Here is a 22,339-nt window from a genome sequence, read left to right as displayed (position 1 = left end):
AGGGACTTTGCAATGCGGCATACATTTTTTTAAAAAAAAGTTTGTTGGATTATGCTTACATCTGAGGCCATCTTTGGAGGGAAAATTAAGACGTTTCAGTCTTGACATCAGCTAGAGAGGATGCTGTAGAGCCAGAGTGTTTACAAACTCCCCTTTGCGATGTTTGAGCTCAGAAAATGCTCCTTCCCAAATGTAAAACCCCTACTTCATTCCTTGGCTGATTTTTATTTATTTATTTTTGCAGAGGAAAATGAGTTCATCCTGTATTCAACAAGGTATTCCATCCATCGGTACGATCTGTCGTCCGGGTTGACTGAAGATTTGCCTTTGACGGGGCTGCGTGGGGCGGTGGCTCTCGACTTCGATTACGCCCACAACTGTCTATACTGGGCAGATGTAACTCTTGAAATTATCCAGGTTAGTGTTGTGGCCCGCCAGAGCAGCACTTCTTCTCGTGCTGCTCTCCTTAGCTTCAGGGATCACCTCTTGAGTTTGGTTGGCATCAAAGTTAGCAGTTGACTTCCCTAACGGCTCCGATCCATTATTTTCAGCGTATCTGTCTCAACGGAAGTTCTGGGCAGGAAGTGATCATCGGCACCAGCCTGGAGACGGTCGAAGCATTGGTCTTTGAGCCCATCAGTCAACTGCTTTACTGGGTGAACGCTGGCATCCCCAAAATCGAGGTACGCCTCCTGCTTGTAGGAAAGAAGCCAACATTTCAAGAAGGAAGCAGAAGTCTATCCCAGATGGGGAGCATGGATGATCTTTTTGAGGGGGACTTTTGCTGTGTGTATTTCCTTATAGCAACAGAATGTATTGCTTCAACAGTGGGATGAGTGGCATATCAATTAAATAAATAAATAAAGGATTTGTGCCATGGGGGAGGGAGCTCTTACTCCTAATGAATTGGCTGTGTCCTTGGCAAAGGTGTGGGGTAGGAATGAAAGTAAATCTGAATTCACTGACTGCCTGCTCGTGCTTTGCCATTAACCCAATACAAATCCATAATAACTTTTCCTTGGTCTCTAAAAGAAACCAAAGAAAGAGACAAGAATTGGATCCAACTTGTCTGGACCAAGTTGTGGCTTGCTTTAAATAAACCTAGATTCCTGAATTATTCATCATAACAGAATAACAGAATTTGAAAGGACCTTGGAGGTCTTCTAGTCCAACCTCCTGGTCAGGCAGGAAACCCCTATACAAGGGGTGTCAAACTTGATTTCATTGAGGGCCGCATCAAACTTGTGTTTGACCTCAGGGGCTCTGTGTGGGTGTGACCAGCTCGACCTCAATCCTGACGGAGCGCCTGTGGCAGCCTGAGTGCTCTGCCAGTGAAAATGGACTCCTGAGACCCGTTTTCAGCTGCAACGGCCTCCTGCAACCCTCTGCCAGTGAAAATGGGCTCCTGAGTTCCGTTTTCAGCTGCAATGGCCTCCTGCAACCCTCTGCCAGTGAAAATGGGCTCCTGAGTTCCGTTTTCAGCTGCAACGGCCTCCTGCAACCCTCTGCCAGTGAAAATGGGCTCCTGAGTTCCGTTTTCAGCTGCAACGGCCTCCTGCAACCCTCTGCCAGTGAAAATGGGCTCCTGAGTTCCGTTTTCAGCTGCAACGGCCTCCTGCAACCCTCTGCCAGCAAAAACGGAGCTCGGGAGGGCTGTGCATGGCTGTTTTTGCTGGCAGAGGCACCGTGGGCCGGTCCTTAACTGTTTCCAGGCAGCCCCCAGGGCAGTTCTAAGCACCCCGTGGGGCTGGATTTGGCCCTCGGGCCTTGAGTTTGACACCTCTGCCCTATACCATTTCAGACAAACGACTGTCCATACTTTTCTTAAAAACCTCCAGTGTCGGAGCACCCACAAGTTCTGGAGGCAAGTTGTTCCACTGATTAATTGTTCTAACTGTCAGGAAATTTCTCCTTAGTTCTAGGTTGCTTCTCTCCTTGGTTAGTTTCCACCCATTGCTTCTTGTCCTGCCCTCAGGTGCTTTGGAGAAGAGCTTGACTCCCTCTTCTTTGTGGCAGCCCCTGAGATATTGGAACTCTGCTATCATGTCTCCCCTAGTCCTTCTTTTCATCAGACTAGGCTGCATTCATTCAGTAAGCTTAGACTCTAAACCAGAGGTGGGCAAGTATGGCCCTTTTATGACTTGTGGACTTCAATTCCCAGAATTCCTGAGCTAACATGGCTGGCTTCAGGAATTCTGGGAGTTGAAGTCCACAAGTCATAAAAGGGCCATCCCTGCTCTAAACCATGGTTTGGAAAATGCAGTGGCTTGGTACTGGATTCAATGATACTGACACTGCCCAGGATGGCAGACAGGTAGCGCAAACACATGCTGTGAATGATACACCTTCCTTTTTTGTTTCCACTCTCAGACTAAAGGTCTACAGATGTTGATTTGTCTGGCCCTCAAGCTATAGACCTCAAGACTTTTCCCCAGAATGGATGTTGCATAACTACAGCATAGAGTTACCTAGATAGTAACTCACTATCTAGGAGGCATTCCAGAACCTGTTTTGTTCTGGTTGGATTTTCTCAGGAATTTATTGGAGCTGGTCAAACTCTTTTGAATAGCACACACCAAACATAAGGCTTAACTTTAGAATAGAATAGAATAGAATAGAATAGAATAGAATAGAATAGAATAATAGAATAGAATAGAATAGAATAGAATAGAATAGAATAGAATAGAATAGAATAGAATAGAATAGAATAGAATAGAATTTTTTATTGGCCAAGTGTGATTGGACACACAAGGAATTTGTCTTGGTGCATATGCTCTCAGTGTACATAAAAGAAAAGAAAAAATACGTGAATTCTTATGCCTGATAATTCCAGCTAGAACTAAACCAGCCTCTTGCTAGATCAGTAACAATAAGAGTCTGGTGGAATCATCGTTCTCCAATTTGTGGTCTCCACACAGGTTGCCAACCCAGACGGGGACTTGCGTCTTACCATTTTAAACTCCTCGGTGCTTGAGCGACCGCGAGCCCTAACTTTGGTGCCCAAAGAAGGGTAAGTAGGAAGTCTCCTATCCCTTGATCTTGTTTGTGTTCTCTTTGGAGTCAGAGGACTTGCAACGTGGACCTCAAAGGAGCCCTCCAGAAAGCTAAATCTCACATCTTGAGATGTCTCTGGTGTCAGCGTCCCAACTGGGTGTCGGTAAATCCCCACGGCCCCCTCTGCGATCTCTTCTTTCTCCTCCATTTTCACTGAGTCTTCGCACCACCCAAGGTTTAGGTAGATGCTGAGGCTCAGCACCCCTGACAGCCCCCTTTTGGGGTGCCATTATGGTTTAAGGAGAGATTCGGGTTAATGTCAGTGTTCCAGAAAAACCCCAACTCCAAGTAAAGACTCTGAAGCAAGCATTTTTCAAAGTTCTATTTACTAGAATAGGTAAACTGGCACATCTGGGAAAACCTGAATCTGAGAGGTCCGGGTTTTCTCTCAGTAAATCAAAAAACCCCAAAACCATCCCCTCACTCCCTAGTCGATCACATGCTCCAATCACCATCCGGCCCGTCTTGAGACCTCACTCCGACCACTCCTTCTCCAGATGCTGGATCGCCCTGACCTTGACCGACAGAAAGAATGCTATTATGTCTAAAGACAACCCCTTTACTAAATCCCCCCTCCTACTTTCCCACACATGAGAAGGTGGCAGCATTGAAGCTTCCGGCCTAGTATGGCTTCCAAAGCTGACATCTGGGTTGAAACATTCCCTAAATTAATCAGGAGAATTACATTCCATCCTAGTTCCGGCCTGACTTAGGCTTCATTTTTTCTCTCTCTACCTCTTGTTGGTTATGACTTCTATTCCCAGACTGATGTTCTGGACAGACTGGGGGGATTCCCGGCCTGGTATTTATCGAAGCGAAATGGATGGCTCCTCGGCTACTTGCATCGTTTCCGAGGGAGTAAAGTGGCCCAACGGAATTTCAGCAGACGATCATTGGATCTACTGGACGGAGGCCTACATGGACAGGATCGAGCGGGTCGACTTCAACGGCATGCAGAGATCAGTGATCTTGGATAGTCTTCCTCATCCCTATGCCATTGCTGTGTTTAAGGTACTTCTGGAACATCTATGATAGAGTAGACGTTATCAATCCAGACTCCTCTATGGTAAAGCGGGCACCATCCATCTAGAATCCTCTACGATAGAGCAGATATTGTCAATCTAGAACCCTCTATGATGGCGTGAGCATCATTCATCTGGAACCCTCCCTGATAGAGCAGGAATCATCCATCTAGAACCCTCTATGATAGAGCAGGCATTATCAATCTAGAACCCTCTATGATAGAGTGGGCATCATCAATCTAGAACCCTCTATGATAGAGCAGGCATTATCAATCTAGAGCCCTCTATGATAGAGCAGGAATTATCAATCTGCAACCCTCCATAATAGAGTAGACATGATCTAGAACGCCTATAATAGAATAGACACAAGCAATCTAGCACCCTCTAGGTGTTAAAAAGAGCTGTGTTTGACTCCGAGGGATTTTATGGACAAATCCAGTAGGATGAAAATCAAGGACCTCTTTCTAGGATTTTTTTAAATTTCCCAATCTAACCTATAGTCCTGGGATTTCTAATAGTTTTTTCATCCACGTCCTAACCAACTCTCTACCCTGCTTAGCTTCCCAACTCACGACAAATTTGACCAGACATATTAGACTTCAAATGTCATAATCTCCAGGCAGCTTGTTTTAGTTCTCAGAACCACTGTGAATGTGATGCAGAGCATAGCTAGCCATCCTTAGTAGTTTTAAATTTCTGGGCATTTATATCTCGAAGGACCTCTCATGGACTATGAATGCTAACATGCTTGTGAAGAAGGCACAGAAGAGGCTGTACTTCCTGAGAATGCTCAGGAAGATAAATCTATCTTAGCATCTACTTCTGTCCTCCTATCGCAGCACCATTGAGAGTGTCCTGACATACGGCATTCTTGCATGGTATGGGAGCAGCTCTGTAGCAGACAAAAAAGCTCTACAGAGAATCATTAAAATTACCCAGAATGTCATCGGACTCCAGCTACCAGTCCTGGACGACATCTTCGAATCTCACTGTTTGAGGAAGTTGCATAACATTCTCAGAGACTCTTCCCATCCTGCTTACAATCTTTTTGGACTGTTGTCTTCTGGCAGAAGATACAGAACGATTAAAACTCGGACCACAAGTCTTCTGAATAGTTTTTATCCCAGAGCTATAATTGCACTCAACTATGAACTAAAGGGCCACCATCAGTGAGCTGTTGGACAGCATTACTTGGTCTGTTGTGTGGATGTTTGGGTGGTTTAGGGGTGGGGAATTGTGGTGGGTGGGGGGTGTTTGGGGATTGTTATGTGTGTGTTGGACCTGGTCTTTGGGTGTTAAGTGAATTTTGTTGTATGGGTATACTGTGTATACACATACAATGACAATAAACTTTATTTATTTACTTGCTCATACAAATCAAAGCAGGAACAAGAAGGGTTGCGTGCCCTACAACATAATTATTCATGTTGTGCTTTATAAGGTGTGGCCATTGGCTAAGCATTGCACATGAAGTCAACCCTTCTGTGCGTATAATGAATTTAACAGAGGCTTAAATATGATTGCTAAGTATTTGCACAACCAGCTTGGTTTGGTACTTGCTTATATGGTTATGCCTTCCATCTGCCTCCATCTCTGGTCCTCCAATGAATATTTAAAAATGAAAAGGTTTCCTCTGCTTTTCCTCAGAATGATATTTATTGGAATGATTGGTCGCAGCTGAGCATTTTCAGAGCCTCCAAGCACAACGGAGCCAGAATGGAGACCTTGGTTGACCATCTCAATAGTGTGATGGACATGAAAATCTTCTACCATGGAAAGACTACAGGTATTTATCGGTCCATCAGCAAACATTGCCTTTACTTCTCTGATGCATCTTCCTTGAGATGATCTTCCCATGTTGAGTCTAATTAAAACTAACGATTCAGTGGCAACTCTGGAAGGCAAGTGTCCACGGAGAGTCTCAATCATGCAGGCCATGGTTGTCCCAAAGGTGCTGTCAGGTTTCCAAGTGATCAAACCAGGGGTGCTATTCACCAGGTTCTGACAGGTTCTGGAGAACCAGTAGCGGAAATTTTGAGTAGTTCGGAGAACCGACAAATACCACCTCTGGCTGGCCGCAGAGTGAGATGGGAATGAGGATTTTGCAATATCCTTCCCCCAGGAGTGGGGAGGGAATGGGGATTTTGCAGTATCTTTCCCCTGGAGTGGGGAGGGAATGGGGATTTTGCAATATCTTTCCCCTGGAGTGGGGAGGGAATGGGGATTTTGCAGTATTCTTCCCCTGGAGTGGGATGGGAATAGGGATTTTGCAGTATCCTTGCCCCAAGAGTGGGGAGGGAATGGGGATTTTGCAGTATCCTTCCCCCAGGAGTGGGGAGGGAATGGAGATTTTGCAGTATCCTTCCCCTGCCACGCCCACAGAACCAGTAGTAAATAAATTTGAATTCCACCACTGGATGAAACCCATTCAACAAGAAATAGGCAAAGTCCATCTTCCAAAACAAATTTCTTTTATTTAGGTTAAGCATCAAATTGGCAATGTCTGTTGTAATTCCGGATCTGACACAAACCGCAATTACACACCACATAATATTGTAAGTTAGAAACATCCCTCAAAAGTCACGTTCTCCACTCAATCCACATTTCCCAGGGTCTTCAAACACCACCTTCCATTCTCACCAGAAGCAGCCTCTGTTCCCACGGGAAAGAAAGTCACCTAGCCAAAACAATCCTCACTATCTATTCGCTCCTTCCCCCCCTCCCCACCTTAAGAATGCGGCGAGCCCGGAAACCCCCCTCCCCTTACATAGTAAAGAGAAAGAAAAGGAATAAAGGAGTATAATAGAGAGCTAGATAAAATGGCTACACATTGTCAGAGTTTATTGCAAAAATCAAATCCAGAAAGCACACACAGGCAGACTGATGCAGCAGGATTCATTAACTTCTTTATATACATAATAACACATGAAGTACATTTACAATACCAACAGCAGATTTCTTCCAACCTGGTAGCAGTTACAAGCAAAACACAAACAGAGGAGACTAGTTTCTGTTCTCAGCACAGAATCAGACTCGGAGTTTAAAGCTGCAGGGCTAAGCTACGCCCAGACTTCTTACTTAAGTTCCTGTTTCTAAACAGTCCACATTGGCTGACTGAATCCCCATGGCTGTTACCTTGTCTATCCAAAGTTCCCATTGGCTGACTTAGTTGCTATGCCTATTCATTGGCTGATCTGTTCCAGTCTATGAATATTCATACTCTCGGGCTCAACAGGTGCTTTTCCAAAAGGCAACTGAACTTTTTTTTTTCATTGAAAACCTTTCACTTCTCACCCGAGAAGCTTCTTGGATGAGAAGCGAAGCGTTTTCCAAGACAAAGAAACAAACAAACAAGAAAGGCAACATCTGGAAGGCAACATCTTCTTCCTGAAGTTTCACGATGTACATTTCTGGTCCTTCCTTCTTCTCTCCTCTGGATAGGGAAGAATGCATGTGTAGACAAGCCATGCAGCCTGCTGTGTCTGCCCAGGGCTAACAATAGCTATACTTGTCGGTGCCCTGATGGAGTCTCCAGCCATCTGCTCCCATCAGGCGAGATACGATGCGATTGTCCACCCAACTATCACTTGAAGAATGGCACCTGCATAAAAGAAGGTAAAGGATATACTGGGTGCTAGAGTGTCAGATGGCATCTCACTTTGGATTTTATTTTATAGCAAGGTTGTGCAGATGAGAAACGGCTGAGAGTGATTGTGAATAAGCACTGTCAATACACAGACACACTGAGTTGTGATATTCTTTTACTTTAGGAAAAAGTAAAGCAAAGTCCAATAAACAATCCAGGTCATACACAGATAAAGATAATTAAATTATCAATCCAGAGATATTCGAAGAACAAAGTCTTCTTACCAGTTGTTGTAGTCATATGCAATAAAACAGTTCTTTTTGGAGTTGCAAACAGGAACAAGTACAGCAGTAAAACAATCAGTAAAACAGTAGAAAACAACAAGTAGCAATGATCAAGCAGTGATCATGCAGAGAGAACAGGCAGAGAGGAGCAGAGGTAGCAATAATAATGTAATAAGAAAAAACAAGCCATGATTCAAGCTTCCTCTTAAGTACGTTGGCTACAGAGCTAGTCAGTCAGAATACAGTATGATGCAATACAGCATTACAGTCTTAAAACTATACATTACATTTTGACTGCAAACATGCATTGATGGTTTATATATATTGCCAACCCAACCAGTTAGGCAATAGCCATTCCCTAACATTATTTACCGTACTTTTCGGAGTATAATTATGCACTCCCCTCCCAAAAGAGGGTGGAAATGTAGGTGTGTCTTATACACCGAATACAGCTATTTTGGGCCTCCCGAAACCGTGCCCCACACATCCCGTTTTCGCCAAAAACGGGGCCTGAAGAGGGCTTGGGAGGCCTGTAGAGCGCTCCTAGTGGCCAGGGAAGGCAAAAACGTGACGCATGGGGGGTTTGGGTGGCCAAAAACGGAGGCGTTTTTGCCCTCCCCAGCCCCCAGAAGCACTTTGCAGGCCTCCCAAACTCTCTGCGTGTCCTCTTTTTGCGAAAAACGGGCAAAAGGAGAAGGGGACAGCAGAGAACGAGGTGGCTGGATGGAGTCACCGAAGCAGTCGGCGTGAGCTTAAATGGTCTCCGGGGGATGGTAGAGGACAGGAAGGCCTGGAGGAACGTTGTCCATGGGGTCGCGATGGGTCAGACATGACTTCGCAACTAACAACAATGAAATGAAGCTTCTTTACCGCAAAGGCTGTTTTTTTCTGGAAGCTTTCTCGCTCGGAACTGGGATAGTTGACTAGATGTTGGGTTCATTAATTTCAGGTTGCCTTTTTTTCTTTGTAATGATGATTGATTATCCTCCTCTGCCTCTCTCCCTTGCCACCGACATGCAGAAAACACCTGTCTCTCCAACCAGTACAGATGCTCAAATGGGAATTGCATTAATAACATCTGGAAATGTGACAATGACAATGATTGTGGGGACATGAGCGATGAAAAGAACTGCCGTAAGTCACGCAGATACTTGAGGGTGGAGGGGGGTGCAAGGGAGAGTTTGCTTAAATCAGGGGTCAGCAACCTGTGGCTCTGGAGCTGCATGTGGCTCTTTCAACCCTCTGCTGCGGCTCCCTGTCACTCAAAATAGGCGTCACAACCAGCAATGTGTGACACCCGCCAGTACGCGATTTATTGAGCTTTTCAACCCCCGGTAGGCCAACAATGGATAAATCCAAGAAAAGAAAAGTTTCAGAAGAAAACAGGATGTTTAATTCAACTACATATGCTAGTTTTGTGGCCGCTCAAGAAATAGTCAGGCACGGGAAGGGTTTTTGTGGCTCCCGGTGTTTTCTTTTCTGTGGGAAACGGGTCCAAATGGCTCTTTGAGTGTTTAAGGTTGCAGACCCCTAGCTTCAGTGAATGATCAAAAGCCAGAGCAGCTTTCTAGCAGGTTCGCCTGATTCGCCAATTGCGTCCCTTTCTAGACCAGGACTCATTACGCACAGTCACTCAAGCCCTCGTCATTTCCCGACTTGACTACTGCAATGCTCTCTACATGGGGCTCCCCTTGAAGTGCAGCCGGAAGCTCCAACTGGTCCAGAATGCGGCCGCGCGAGTAATTATGGGAGCAACATGGCGCTCACATGTAACACCTCTTCTACGCGAGCTGCACTAGCTTCCGGTGGCCTTCCGAGTGCGCTTCAAGGTGTTGGTTCTTACCTTTAAAGTGCTCCATGGCTTAGGACCTGAGTACTTACGAGACCACCTGCTGCAACCGATAACCTCCCACCAACCAATACGCTCTCACAGAGTAGGCCTACTCATTAAAACAATGTCGGCTAGTAGTTCCAAGGGAGAGAGCCTTCTCTGTGGGGGCACCTACTCTTTGGAACAAAATACACCCTGGAATACGAATAATCCCAGATCTTCGCACTTTCCGACGTGCCCTGAAGAACTTTCTGTTTCAACAAGCAGGGCTAGCATAAACATCTAAATTCTATGCCAAGGTCTTAGCAGATACACCAAGTTGACTCAATTTATTATTTACTGTTTATTTAAAAAAAAAAGTATTATATGTATATGACATCTTAATCTGTTCACCGCCCTGAGTCCTTCGGGAGAAGGGCGGTATAGAAATTCAATAAATAAATAAATCAATCAAAAGCAGCCCCTCTTCAAAGAATCTTAGATAAATCTTGACACGCAACACATCGACAGTGAGGAAAAGGTTAAGGATCCTTTTGATTAGGGTGGAGTAAGGAGGAATTTCCCCGACAGGGAGAACAATGAATCAATGGAACAGATTGCCTCTCAGAGTTGTGGGTGCTTCATTGCTGGAAGTTTTCAAGAAAAGATTGGACAACTATTGTCCAGGATGATAAAAGGACTGTTGCCCTGGGCAAAAGAGGGTTGGACTAGAAGATCTCCAAGGTCCATTCCAGCCTTATGATTCTAAATTTGGGGAGAGTTTTTAAAAGATGAAGCTTCTGCAAAGTTTAAGCTTCACATTTGGTCCTTCAACCCTTTCCTCCATTATCGGACCATCCTACCAAAACTGTCTAAGGGATCCAGTGGTTCTGAAATGAGTTCTGATGGGACGTGTTGATGGTGCTGTTGATGATGTCTCAAAATGAGAGATTGATGATGTTAGAAGGTCTCTTTTTCCTTGTGCGATAACAGCAACAACTGTGTGTGATCCTGACACCCAATTCCGTTGCCACGAATCAGGGACCTGCGTCCCCCTGTCCTATAAGTGTGATCTGGAGGACGATTGTGGAGACAGTAGCGACGAGAGCCACTGTGGTAAGCTCAAGAGAAGATCTCCGAACTTTTGACAGATCTCAAATGTCTTTCTGTTGCCCTGGATACCGAAGGACCATTGCATAGAGGGCTGACCCTGCACCTAGCATGCTGGGGAATTATAGTTTGGCAGCTGGTGCCCCCATAGGAAATAGGCAAGTGACCCGTTTGTAAACTCAGGATGTGACTCCTGCCGTGGTGGATTTTATATCTGCTACTAGATTTAGTGATACCGTTACTTGAACGGACACCAGACATCTGGGCGAGGAGGAAGGCTTGTGCAAGGCAAAGAAAGGAAGATGGGCGTCAACCTATTTTGAGGAGAAAGCCACCTCATCTGGCATTTCTCTTCACCAGTTGAATCCAGTGAAGAGTTGTGACCGGGGGGTGGGAGGGGGCTGCTGGGGTTTAGGAGAACCTCTAGCTAAGATTCTGTGCAGTTTGGAGAACCCCCAAATCCCACTCCTAGCTGGCCCCGCCGATCCCTCCCAGTCCAGGAGTCCCCACGCGGCCCGTTTTGGATGCAGGTAAGTGCAGGCCACGTGCGGAGGCTCGGGGAGGGCGAAAAACGGGCCTACCGGAAGTTCGGGAAGGCCCGTTTCCGTCCTCCAGAGGGCCTCCGGAGCCTGAGGAGGCCATTTTCGCCCTCCCAGAGGCTCGAGGAAAGCCTCTGGAGCCTGGGGAGGGCAAAAATGTCCCCACTGCCATGAGGCAGGAGGGTGACTAGGCCACGCCCACCATGGCCACGCCCACTCAGCAACCAGGCAGAGAACCGCTTCCTAAAATTTTTGAAGCCCACCCCGGTTGTGACGTGTTGCCTAAGCAGAACCGTGTCTTTTTTTTTGCAGAAAGCAGATTGTTCCAGAAAGTCTTTTGGGCGGGGATGGAATAGGAGGAGGGATTGAAGAGAAATTGGTTGGGTCCTTCCTTCAGACTCCGCCGTAACGTTTGGTTTCCAGTTGCACGCACGACGAGTTAACCTATGATTTAATTCAATGAACCATGATTATACAAACCAGGGTGCATCATATGAGGCTCAGTTAGGGTCAGCCTATTGGATAGTGAGATATAATCTTTTGAGTTTCCACCTGCACCATTTTGTCCTGCGATTTTCAGAAGCCCACCAGTGTCAGAATGACGAGTTCAGCTGCAATTCGGGGATGTGTATCCGTCTCTCGTGGAAATGCGACGGTGACAATGACTGTCGGGATTGGTCGGATGAAGCGAACTGCACAGGTAAGCATCCTTCCTCCCCCCCTCTCTTTCCCTCCCTCCCTCCCTCCCCCTCTCCCTGAAGGGATTAAGCTGTTAATAGGAGTTGTTCTTCAGTAGGCAACATCTAGTGCAAATAGAATAGAATAGAATAGAATAGAATAGAATAGAATAGAATAGAATAGAATAGAATAGAATAGAATAGAATAGAATAGAATAGAATAACAGTTGGAAGGGACCTTGGAGGTCTTCTAGTCCAACCCCCTGCCCAGACAGGAAACCCTACACCACTTCAGACAAATGGTTATCCAACATCTTCTTAAAAACTTCCAGTGTTGGAGCATTCACAACTTCTGCAGGCAAATTGTTCCACTGATTAATTGTTCTCACTGTCAGGAAATTTCTCCTTAGTTCTAAGTTGGTTCTCTCCTTGATTAGTTTCCACCCATTGCTTCTTGTCCTGCGCTCAGGTGCTTTGGAGAATAGCTTGACTCCCTCTTCTTTTATGGCAGCCCCTGAGATATTGGAAGACTGCTATCATGTCTCCCTTAGTCCTTCTTTTCATCAAACTAGACATACCCAGTTCTTGCAACCGTTCTTCATATATTTTAGCTTCCAGTCCCCGAATCATCTTTGTTGCTCTTCTCTGCACTCTTTCTAGAGTCTCCACATCTTTTTTATATCGTGGCGACCAAAACTGAATGCAATATTCCAAGTGTGGCCTTACCAAATATAAACAGCTTTCTTGGAATTTGCTTTATAACACAGGATACACCCATTATAATAGGGATTACGTTTGGTGGGAAGGTAACTGTGTTCCGTGCGCCTTTGGCGTTTAGTCATGCCGGCCACATGACCAAGGAGACATCTTCGGACAGCGCTGGCTCTTCGGCTTTGAAACGGAGATGACTAGCACATATATGCAAGGGGAACCTTTACCTTTACCTTTAATGTCCCATTTTATGGCCCACCCTTATTTGCCTGCCAGCTCTGACAGTTTCTAAAATAGACCAATCTGTAGTCCCGTAGCATGGACCTCCTTGTGCTGATTTCTCTTTGTGCCTGGATAAGAAGCCCTTCCCGAAAGAAAAAAAGCTTGGTTTAATCTTATATTCTTAAGATCTGACTTGAAATGACTCTGGAGTTATTTTTAAAAGGGTTCCTCTCTCACCTCTTGAAGGTTGAAGTATGATGCTTCCTGGGAAATAATTACTTTTCACGGTGAATACTTAATAGAATATCACCTCCAGAAGTGCCTAATAGCTTAGACTGTTATAGAAACATGTCCATCTCTCATGCTGGCACAAGGAGCAGAGAAGTAAGATAGGATAGTGAACTCGATTTTCCTTCCTGATAAAAACAGATCTCAAATATATGTTTTCTGAGGTTTTCGCGGGTGTTTGTATGTAGGTCTTTGGTTATTCGGGTTTTCTCCCGTGTAAAATTGGAGGTTTCTTGGCAACGTTTTGACGAAGTCTCATTCGTCATCTTCAGGCTGATGTTCTCGGCTTCGTGCTCCTAGAAGCACGAAGCCGAGAACACTAGCCTGAAGATGACGAATGAGACTTCGTCAAAACGTTGCCAAAAAACCTCCAATTTTACACGGGAGAAAACCCGAATAACCAAAGACCTACATATTATATATATATAAAATCAGACCAAGAGAGAGGTTCCAGAACTTTTTTTTAAAAAAAGCAGGGATATTTATATTGTACTCAGAACTACTCAGTTTTGTATTTCCAACAAAATCTGAGGTTCTTTAAGGCAACGGTGTCCAACCTTGGCAACTTTGAGACTTGTGGACTTCGAATCCCAGAATCCCCCAGCTTAAAGTTGCCGAGATGGGATGTCCCTTCTTTAAGGTTTGTAGAACTACATTCCATAACTCCAGGGGTGGTCTTCAGATCATTTAACAACGGGTTCGCTACCCCGTTGCTGGATGGGCGTGGCCATGGTGGGTGTGGCCTAGTCGGCCACCTGCACCATGGCAGGGGACGTATTTTGCCCTACCCAGGCTCCGGAGGCTTTTCTCGAGCCTCTGGGAGGGTGAAAACAGCTTCCCCCGAGATCTGGAGGCCGGAAACAGGCCCGTTTCCAGACTTTTGGATCTCCAGTAGGCCCGTTTTTTGCCCTCCCAGACCCTCCGTGCGGCCCCTGCACTTACCTGGAATGATGAACGTGGAGACTCCTGGGAGGGGCGGGATGGGGTGGGAGGAGCTGGGTGGGGTGGGCGTGGCCAGCCACGGGTGGCATTTGGGGATTCACCGAACCCCAGTGTTCCTTGGCTAGAGAATCGCCCAAATCCTGCCGAACCCCCAGGAGCCCACCCCTGCCTAACTCCTATGAAAAAGGGGAAAAAAGAAGCATAATGGCTCTTTTAACATCATGCTTTGTAAATAAAACGGGTTCAGAAAAACACAGCGGGTTGTGAAAAACCACAGCAATATATTTCATTTATTAGAAGTGCATAATATTTTTTTTTAAAAAAAAAAATCACCCCATCCATTGATGCTGGGCAGGGGAATGGGGATGAAGCCCCTCTTTTCTTTACAAAAGGCATCAGTTAGTGGTGGAATTTACAGCCACAAATATGTTTGGACTGTTGGTTTTGAGGAGAAGGTTTGGGCAAACGGAGGGAGAATGGTTTGGCCAAGGACTGTTTGCACTTTTAGCGAAGATCAAAGCCACCTTCGTAAGCCTTGGCACACCCAGCAGGGCAAGCCTATTACTTTCCAGCTTTCCTCGTGAATTTCCCCAAGGTTGATCCTGCCTGACAGGCTGAGATGGTCGGCTTGACCTGATCCAATACAGCAGTGTGTGTGTGTGTGTGTATATTCTTGTTACCCAACAGTGTGAAGGACAGTCATTTCAGCGCTTAAGACAACTCAGCAATGCCCGCTGAATGTTCTTTTTCCAGACTGCTGGTGGCCTCGAGTTATCTTTAGCTTGGTTGCATTCACACAACCGATTACCCTGGGTGATTGAATTAACTCCTTTTCTAAGTCGGCCTTTGGGCTGGACCAGTGATCCCTGGCTTTGGCAGAGTCACTAGAGATTGTGTGTAGCCAGAAAGAGTTTGTCATAGGGGTCAAATCCTCCGGGGTTTGCCACCCGTTCACTGCGGGTGCATGTGCGCTACGCGCCAAATGCATGCATGCACAGTGTGCGCCAAACACACTGTGCGTGCGCAGTGTGCATAAAATGCAAGCGTACTGCGCATCAAATGCCTGCTTCACGTGGAAAGAGGAGGCTTAAGAAGGTAAGTAGAACAGTGAGGGGGAGGAATAGCAGTGCCGCACGATTTAGATTCGGTGGAAAGCAAAATTTCCTGCTTTCTAGTGAATATAAATCGCGCAGAACAGCCAATCGTCAGAAATACCGGTTCAAACGAACCTGTAGCATTTTTTTTTACTACTGGTTCACCCGAACTGGTAGCTTTTATTACTACCGATTTTCCTGAACCGGTGCGAACCGATAGCATTTCACCTCTGGTTTGTCATCTTGATTTCCACATTCTCCTCTCCCCTTCCTTCCTTCCTTCCTTCCTTCCTTCCTTCCTTCCTTCCTTCCTTCCTTCCTTCCTTCTTTGGTCCCTCCGTGCTGGTAAGTCGACACTGATGATGTTACCTAGTTGGGTAATGAAACATCTGCAGGACAACAACCAAGCTCAGAGAGCACCAAGCACCCCGCAGTAAAGTCAACAGTCTTTGTTGTGTTGCTTGCAGCTGTTCATCACACTTGTGAAGCCTCCAGTTTCCGCTGCCAAAACGGGCACTGCATCCCCCAAAGATGGGCTTGTGACGGAGATACCGATTGTCAAGATGGAACGGATGAAGACCCCATTAATTGTGGTAATGGACTTTCTAGATACAGGCAAACTCTCTTTCACTCCGACTTTTAACTTTCTCTTAACGTGGACCAGGGTCGAACACCTCTTAGTAAACTCGATTAATTCATCAGAAAGTCTAGAACTTTTAATAAAATGCTTTATTATAGCAAGGCAGTTACAAGAATTCCAGTGTCTCAAACAGGAGCACAATTTACATAATCGATATTCACTGCTCTTCTGTGTAAATGGCTAAAGAAATAGGTAGGTGAGTAGGCAGGGATGGGCTTCAAAAATTTTAGTAAGGGGTTCTCTGCCCGGTTGTGGGTGGGCGTGGGCATGGTGGGCATGGCCTAATCGGCCTCCTGCACCACAAGGGGGGGCATTTTTGCCCTCCCTGGGCTCCAGAGGCTTTCCTTGAGGGCAAAAACGGCCTCCCCGGGCTCCTGAGGCCCTCTGGAGGCCAGAAACTGGCCTGTTTCCAGCCTTCCCAAACTTCCGGTAGGCCCTTTTTTCGCCCTCCCCGAGCCTCCGCGCACGTCCTGCACTTACCTACATCCAAACTGGGCCATGTGGGGACTCCTGGGAGGGGAGGAGTGGGGGCAGAGCCAGCCAGGAGTGGGATTTGGGGGTTGTCCAAATTGCAAAGAATGTTAGCTAGAGGTTTTCCCGAACCCATGCGAACCCCCAACAGCCCACCCCTATGAGTAGGTAGACAAAGGCAGTTTCCATCTGTTTCTTGTTTTGGTGGTAGCCAGATCTGGTAGTCAAGGCTTTTTGACCATGTGAGAATATCTAAAAAGTTAAATCTTAGCAACTGGGCCAAAATTTGTTAATCGGAGCCCTTTCGTTGCTCATCCAAGCAACTTCATTAGTCAAAATAAAAATTAGATAGACGTAAAGTCAGATTGGGATGTAGTTGGAATGTTCCAACTCTTAACCTACCAACTTCAGGGGGTTCTCCCCAAAATGTTTGGCAATATGTCAACAAAGATTCAATCATCCAGGCCAAAAATATCCTAAAAAGGTTAAATCATGGGAACTGGAGCAAAATTGGTACATTCCAATGAATCTCTCTGACTCTCTGCCTATCTCATTTTTATTTTGACTGAAGAAGTTGCTTGGGTGAGCAACGAAAAGGTCTCAGATTAACAAATTTGGGTGCAGTTGCCACGATTTAAGATACTTTTAGATATTTTTGGTCTGAGTCTTCATTGACCACGTGAGAACTCATTTTCACAACCCCTTCATCACCTTCTACCCAGTTCCTCACGCTGTCAGCGTCTCAGAACTGACATAGAAAAGGGAGGAGAAGCCTGAACTTTTGCCTGCTAAATCCCTTTGAAGATTCGGTTTCCTCGGAGATGGGAAGGGGGGAGACATTCCTGTGACCTGATGAAGAAAGGAATCAGGAAAGTGACTTGGAAGATAGCCAATGAGAAGCAGAGAATTGGGGATCGGAAAGGGAGGGATTGGGGGGCAAAGGCCAGTACTGGCCGCGAAGAGTCAGGATCAGATGGCTGTACTCTAATAAAGAGAAAATTTCCTTAAAGATCGGCAGTTTGGAAGTTCATTTATTTTGAGATAGCATCGAAACCTGACAGAGGCCTCATCCTAAATTTGCCGGAAGCCTCGTGTATTTAAAACTTAAGTTTGCTTTCTTTGTTTCCTTGTGGGATGGTTTGGCAGAGAAGAAATGCAATGGTTTCCAGTGCGCCACAGGAACATGTATCCCTTCCAGCAAGCGGTGTAACGGGGCGCAGGACTGCTCGGATGGCTCTGATGAACAACACTGTGGTGAGTATAACTGGAGTGTGAAAGTTGTAGCCAAGGTGAAAGTGGGGTTGCTGAGTAACCAAAAAGGAAACGAAGTCACAGAACTTCTCCGGACATTGGAGAACAACTTTTAATTAGCTTTTGCACTCGATCATTTTACTCTGCACGTACAGATCATCCTACAACTTAGGTAAGGTAAAGGTTCCCCCGCACATGCGTGCTAGTCGTTCCCGACTCTAGGGGGCAGTGCTCCCCTCTGGGAGAAGGGTGGTATACAAATTAAATTAATAAATAAAAATAAAATAAATGGCCCCTCCCAGAGGGAATAAAAGAGGAGCGAAAGGGGAGGGGAGTTTGCAGGAGACAGTTAGTTCGTTTAATTGGTTCGTGACTCTCTGAGACTCCTTGCCAAATTTCGAAGATATCGGTCTGGCAGCTCTCCAAGCCAGATAAGGTTTGTGACTGTAAATTCTCTCTTGAAAGACTTTGCTGGATGTGAATGAGAGGAATTCACAGGAACTTAATAGAAAGGGGTTTTTGTCGGGATGAGGAGTCTGCTTCCTGCTCTTGGGAAGCCTAAACATGGCAGCCCTGAAGATGCTCCCAAAATGGCTTCCAGGTTGACTCTTAGCAAATTGGGCAACTGAAATTTGGGTCTCGCTTGTGATTGCGAGTCGAGGGCTACCTGTCAGCTTTCTGTCTCCGATGCTTATCCTTCTTTCTGTCCTTCTCTCACCCTGCCAACCTCGCTCTGCTTTGCCACTCTGGAGAATCCCTCTGTACACGCTACATGGATTTCATGTGCAAGAACCGGCAACAGTGTCTGTTGCGCTCCATGGTATGTGACGGCACCTTGCATTGCCGCGATGGCTCGGATGAAGATCCCGCCTACGCCGGGTGTTGTAAGTAAAAGCGGCTAGGAAAATTCAGATTTCCGGGATGGTGGGCATTTCCCTTCCCTAACAAGAGCTGGCTTGCTTGCAGCCCAGGATCCGGAGTTCCATCGCACTTGTGACCAGTTCAGCTTCCAGTGTCAGAACGGCGTGTGCGTCAGCTTGGTGTGGAAATGTGACGGCACCGATGATTGCGGAGATTACTCGGATGAAGCAAACTGTGGTGAGTGGAGAATGGGCCACTCAGAAGTGGGATTCATATAATTTACCTAACGGTTTGGCCAGCACCGAAAATGTGAGCACATGCTTCGCTCGCACGCACCCGTACCCCACATGCGCACGACCTTCTGCGCATGCACTTTTCTCGTACGCGCGGCTTGGATAAATGGGATAGCATAGGGCGGGGGCGGCCCCACCCACAGGTCGCTACTATCAGTTCACCCGAACCGGTTTGAACCAGCTGAATACCACCTCTGGTGCCACTAGAAGGAAAGGAGATATTGTAGGAGTGGGGAACGAATGATGTCCAATATCATGACTTCATTGTCCAAGCAAGGGTGGTGCGGTGGAGCTTTCACCTCACAATCAGGAGGCTGTGAGTTCGATCCTAGGTAGAGGCAGATATTTCTCTCTCTGGTCACAAATGAGAATATATCTGCTGAACAAAACTCCGCATTGGTGACAGGAAGGGCATCCGGCCAGTAATCACTCAGCTCCATTCAGTTGCCCAGACTCCACCCTACAAGGGATTATGGGGTCATTGAAAGAAGATAACGATGATCGTCCAAGTGACACAATCTATATACTGGTAGTCCTTGACTTATAACAGTTCGTTTAGTGACCGACAGGCCACAACGTTAAGGTGGTGAAAACTGACTAGCATATTTTTTTCCTGGCTAGAAAACCCAACCGAAGTCCCCAGCTGTTCTCGGTATTACCAATTCCAGTGTGACAACGGGCATTGCATCCCCAACCGATGGAAATGTGATCAAGAAAATGACTGCGGAGATTGGTCGGATGAGAAGTCGTGCGGTGGTAAGAGTCAGTCCTTTTTTCCAATTTCTCAAAGTTGTTTCTCTTTTTCTTAACCGGCCCACCTTGAGGTTTTACTCTGAAGTTGTTCTGGTTGGTATCTAGGCTCTGCAGTCATCCCCATCACCACGACGGTTCCTGCCACGTGTGGCCCAAATCACTTCCGGTGCAATAGTGGGACGTGCATCATGAACAGCTGGGTTTGCGATGGATACCGAGACTGTGCCGATGGATCCGACGAGGAGGCCTGCCCCACCGCACGTAAGGCGCCCTACTCTTCACGCTTGCCCCTTTCACCGATTTCTAGACATTTGGGTGGGCTGGGCAAGAAGGGGAGAAATGACCTCACACCGCTGTGCAAATGACACCAATTGCATCGTTCGTGTGCCTTGCGTTACACAACACAATATGTTACATGAATGCCAGATGGAGAAGACACTAAGAGCTGCCAGATGTTCCAACAATAGGAAGGACTCTGTTGTGGCCCACCAGCGTCCAGTGGAACTGGCAGCAGATTCGGACAATGAGGAGGTTGGGGAGGAACATGGGCCAGTCCTGGAGTCCGGGGAAGGAAGGCTCAGATGAGGGCTCTGCGTCGGAGGCAGAGAGGGGGCCAGGGCCGTATGCCAGTTATCAGCTGCCTTCGGATTCGGACATCAGTGAGGCAGAGGAACAGCTGGATCCTGTTCCTAGTGTGTGCATGCGCAGAGTTGCCAGACGAAGGGAACAGCTAAAGAACAAGGGTCGACTTGGGAGTAAGGCCACAGGTGGACGATGAATGGCCCCTCCCAGAGGGAATAAAAGAGGAGCGAAAGGGGAGTGGAGTTTGCAGGAGACAATTCGTTCATTCCTGCATTCTTGCCAAGTATTGCGGGCGTCTGAAAGATATCGGCCCGGCCACTCTCCAAGCCTGATAAAGGTCAGAAATTGTGAACTATCTTGGAAGACTGTGGGAGAGGAAAGAAAGACTTTGCTGGAGAGGAATTCACTGTAAATGAAATAAAAGGGGTTCATCGGGATGAGGATTTAGCTTCGTGCTGCTGGGGAAGCCTAGGTCAGAACAGAATGATAGCAAAGCCAACTCCCAGGAGATAGTTAATTTGCTTTCCAGTGCCATCAGTTAGCAACCTGTAGCCACTGGAGATATGCTACGTTCACTCATAATAATAAGGCAGGATTTTTTAGCAAGGGGGTTGAGGGACAACTCCTGGTTGTGCACTAAGTCCATATGGTCAATTTGCATATTATACTGGGAGGAGGAGGAGGAGGAAGGAGAAGGAGGTAGAGTAGAACTGTGGGGTCCTTATTAGTCTCTGAGCTTGGCTTTCTTGCAGAAGTTTCATTACCCAACTAGGGAACATCTTCAGTGCTAGAAGAGGGTGGATTTGTGGGAGGAGGAGGAAGACCAAGTCCAATATATCTCAGGGACACCAAGTTTGGAAAAACTGTTAGGGGCCACTGTTAATTCATAGAGGACAATCCGGACTAAAAGTCCCACGTAAAGTGGTTGAACATCTTCAGACATGCCAAGGTTCTTTTGTAGAACCAATTCCTTAAAGGAAAGATACATGGACATCTCTGCTTCGATCGGCTGGGGAAGGCTTCGTTTCCGCTGAAGTAGCCAGCCCAGATGTGACTGAGTGCATCAGCTATTGATAATTCATATTTAGGACTAGGAAGGATCAGATCATGGTTTGGAAGCTGCCTTCTCCTGTCTCAGCAGATTCAGGCTGCCATCTGGTGGTACGGGAGGCAAAGAAACCGGCCTTCCATATGAACATATATTATAGCCCAACCAAGCTATTCTCTAATGCAGTATTTCTGAACCTTGTGGACTTCAACTCCCAGAATTCCTCAGAAGTTTCCTAACAGCTCTCAAAGATGATGTTCTGATCTAGGCTTCCTTAGAAAGTAAACAGCGCAAACTTAGTCCTGGCAAACCTCTTCAATTCAAACGGCTGTGAATTATTGTCATTCATAGTCCGAAAGGCTTCTCAAACAGTCTTATCAGGGGAACGTTTATAAACACCCACCTTATCTCCCTTGGAATGCTGCCAGAGAACTAATTGTCACACGCAGGGCAAGGCCAAACTTAGCACAGAGTCAAACAGAGCTTTCCCAGAGCTTTTACCGACCAGATGAACTAATTGCTTCCTGCAAAAACTCACGTCCCATTCGCTTCTCTTTTATGTCTTATGGGAGGGGCCAATCATCTCCAAGCCTTACTCCCAAGTCGACCCTGTTTTCTTAATTGTTCCTGTCTCCTGGCAGCTCTGCGCATGGGCACACTGGGAACAGGCTCCCGCTGTTCTTCTGCCTCGCTGATGTCAGACTCCGGAGGCAGCAAAGAACTAGCAGATGGCCTTGGCCCCCTCTCTGCCTCCGACTCAGAGCCCTCGTCCGAGCCTTTCCCAGACTCCAGGACTGGCCCACGTTCCTCCCCAACCTCCTCACTGTCCAACTCTGCTGCCAGCTCTGCTGGCCGCTGGTGGGCCACAACAGATGATGTGTCCAGAGCAATGTTTCTGAACCTTGGCTGTTTTAAGATGTGTGGACTTCAACTCCCAGAATTCCTCAGAACCTTCCTAACAGCTCTCAAAGATGATGTACCCAGAGCAATGTTCCTGAACCTTGGCTGTTTTAAGATGTGTGGACTTCTGACTGGAGAATTCTGGGAATTGAAGTCCACACATCTTAATACAGCCCAGGTTCAGAAACACCTGCTGTCAAG

At 46.6% G+C, this 22,339-nt stretch overlaps 1 protein-coding gene across 1 annotated transcript in view; it reads left to right on the top strand.

Annotated features, from left to right (window-relative positions):
- Positions 1-22,339, top strand: part of SORL1 (sortilin related receptor 1) — a 106,161-nt gene that overhangs the window by 56,430 nt on the left and 27,392 nt on the right. Inside the window, 15 exon segments of the mRNA XM_070952653.1 lie at positions 245-417; positions 552-683; positions 2,919-3,010; positions 3,819-4,065; positions 5,724-5,862; positions 7,518-7,691; positions 8,967-9,080; positions 10,750-10,872; positions 11,986-12,105; positions 15,807-15,932; positions 17,597-17,704; positions 18,454-18,585; positions 18,668-18,799; positions 19,477-19,611; positions 19,714-19,869. Coding sequence (XP_070808754.1) covers positions 245-417; positions 552-683; positions 2,919-3,010; positions 3,819-4,065; positions 5,724-5,862; positions 7,518-7,691; positions 8,967-9,080; positions 10,750-10,872; positions 11,986-12,105; positions 15,807-15,932; positions 17,597-17,704; positions 18,454-18,585; positions 18,668-18,799; positions 19,477-19,611; positions 19,714-19,869 — 2,103 coding nt within the window.

The sequence above is a fragment of the Pituophis catenifer genome, unplaced genomic scaffold (assembly GCF_029215685.1).
Source record: "Pituophis catenifer annectens isolate HBS135680 unplaced genomic scaffold, rPitCat1.0.hap2 SCAF_12, whole genome shotgun sequence".
Classification (NCBI taxonomy): domain Eukaryota; kingdom Metazoa; phylum Chordata; class Lepidosauria; order Squamata; family Colubridae; genus Pituophis; species Pituophis catenifer.
The sequence above is the reverse complement of the archived record's forward strand: the minus strand, read 5'-3'. Positions and strand labels throughout refer to the sequence as shown.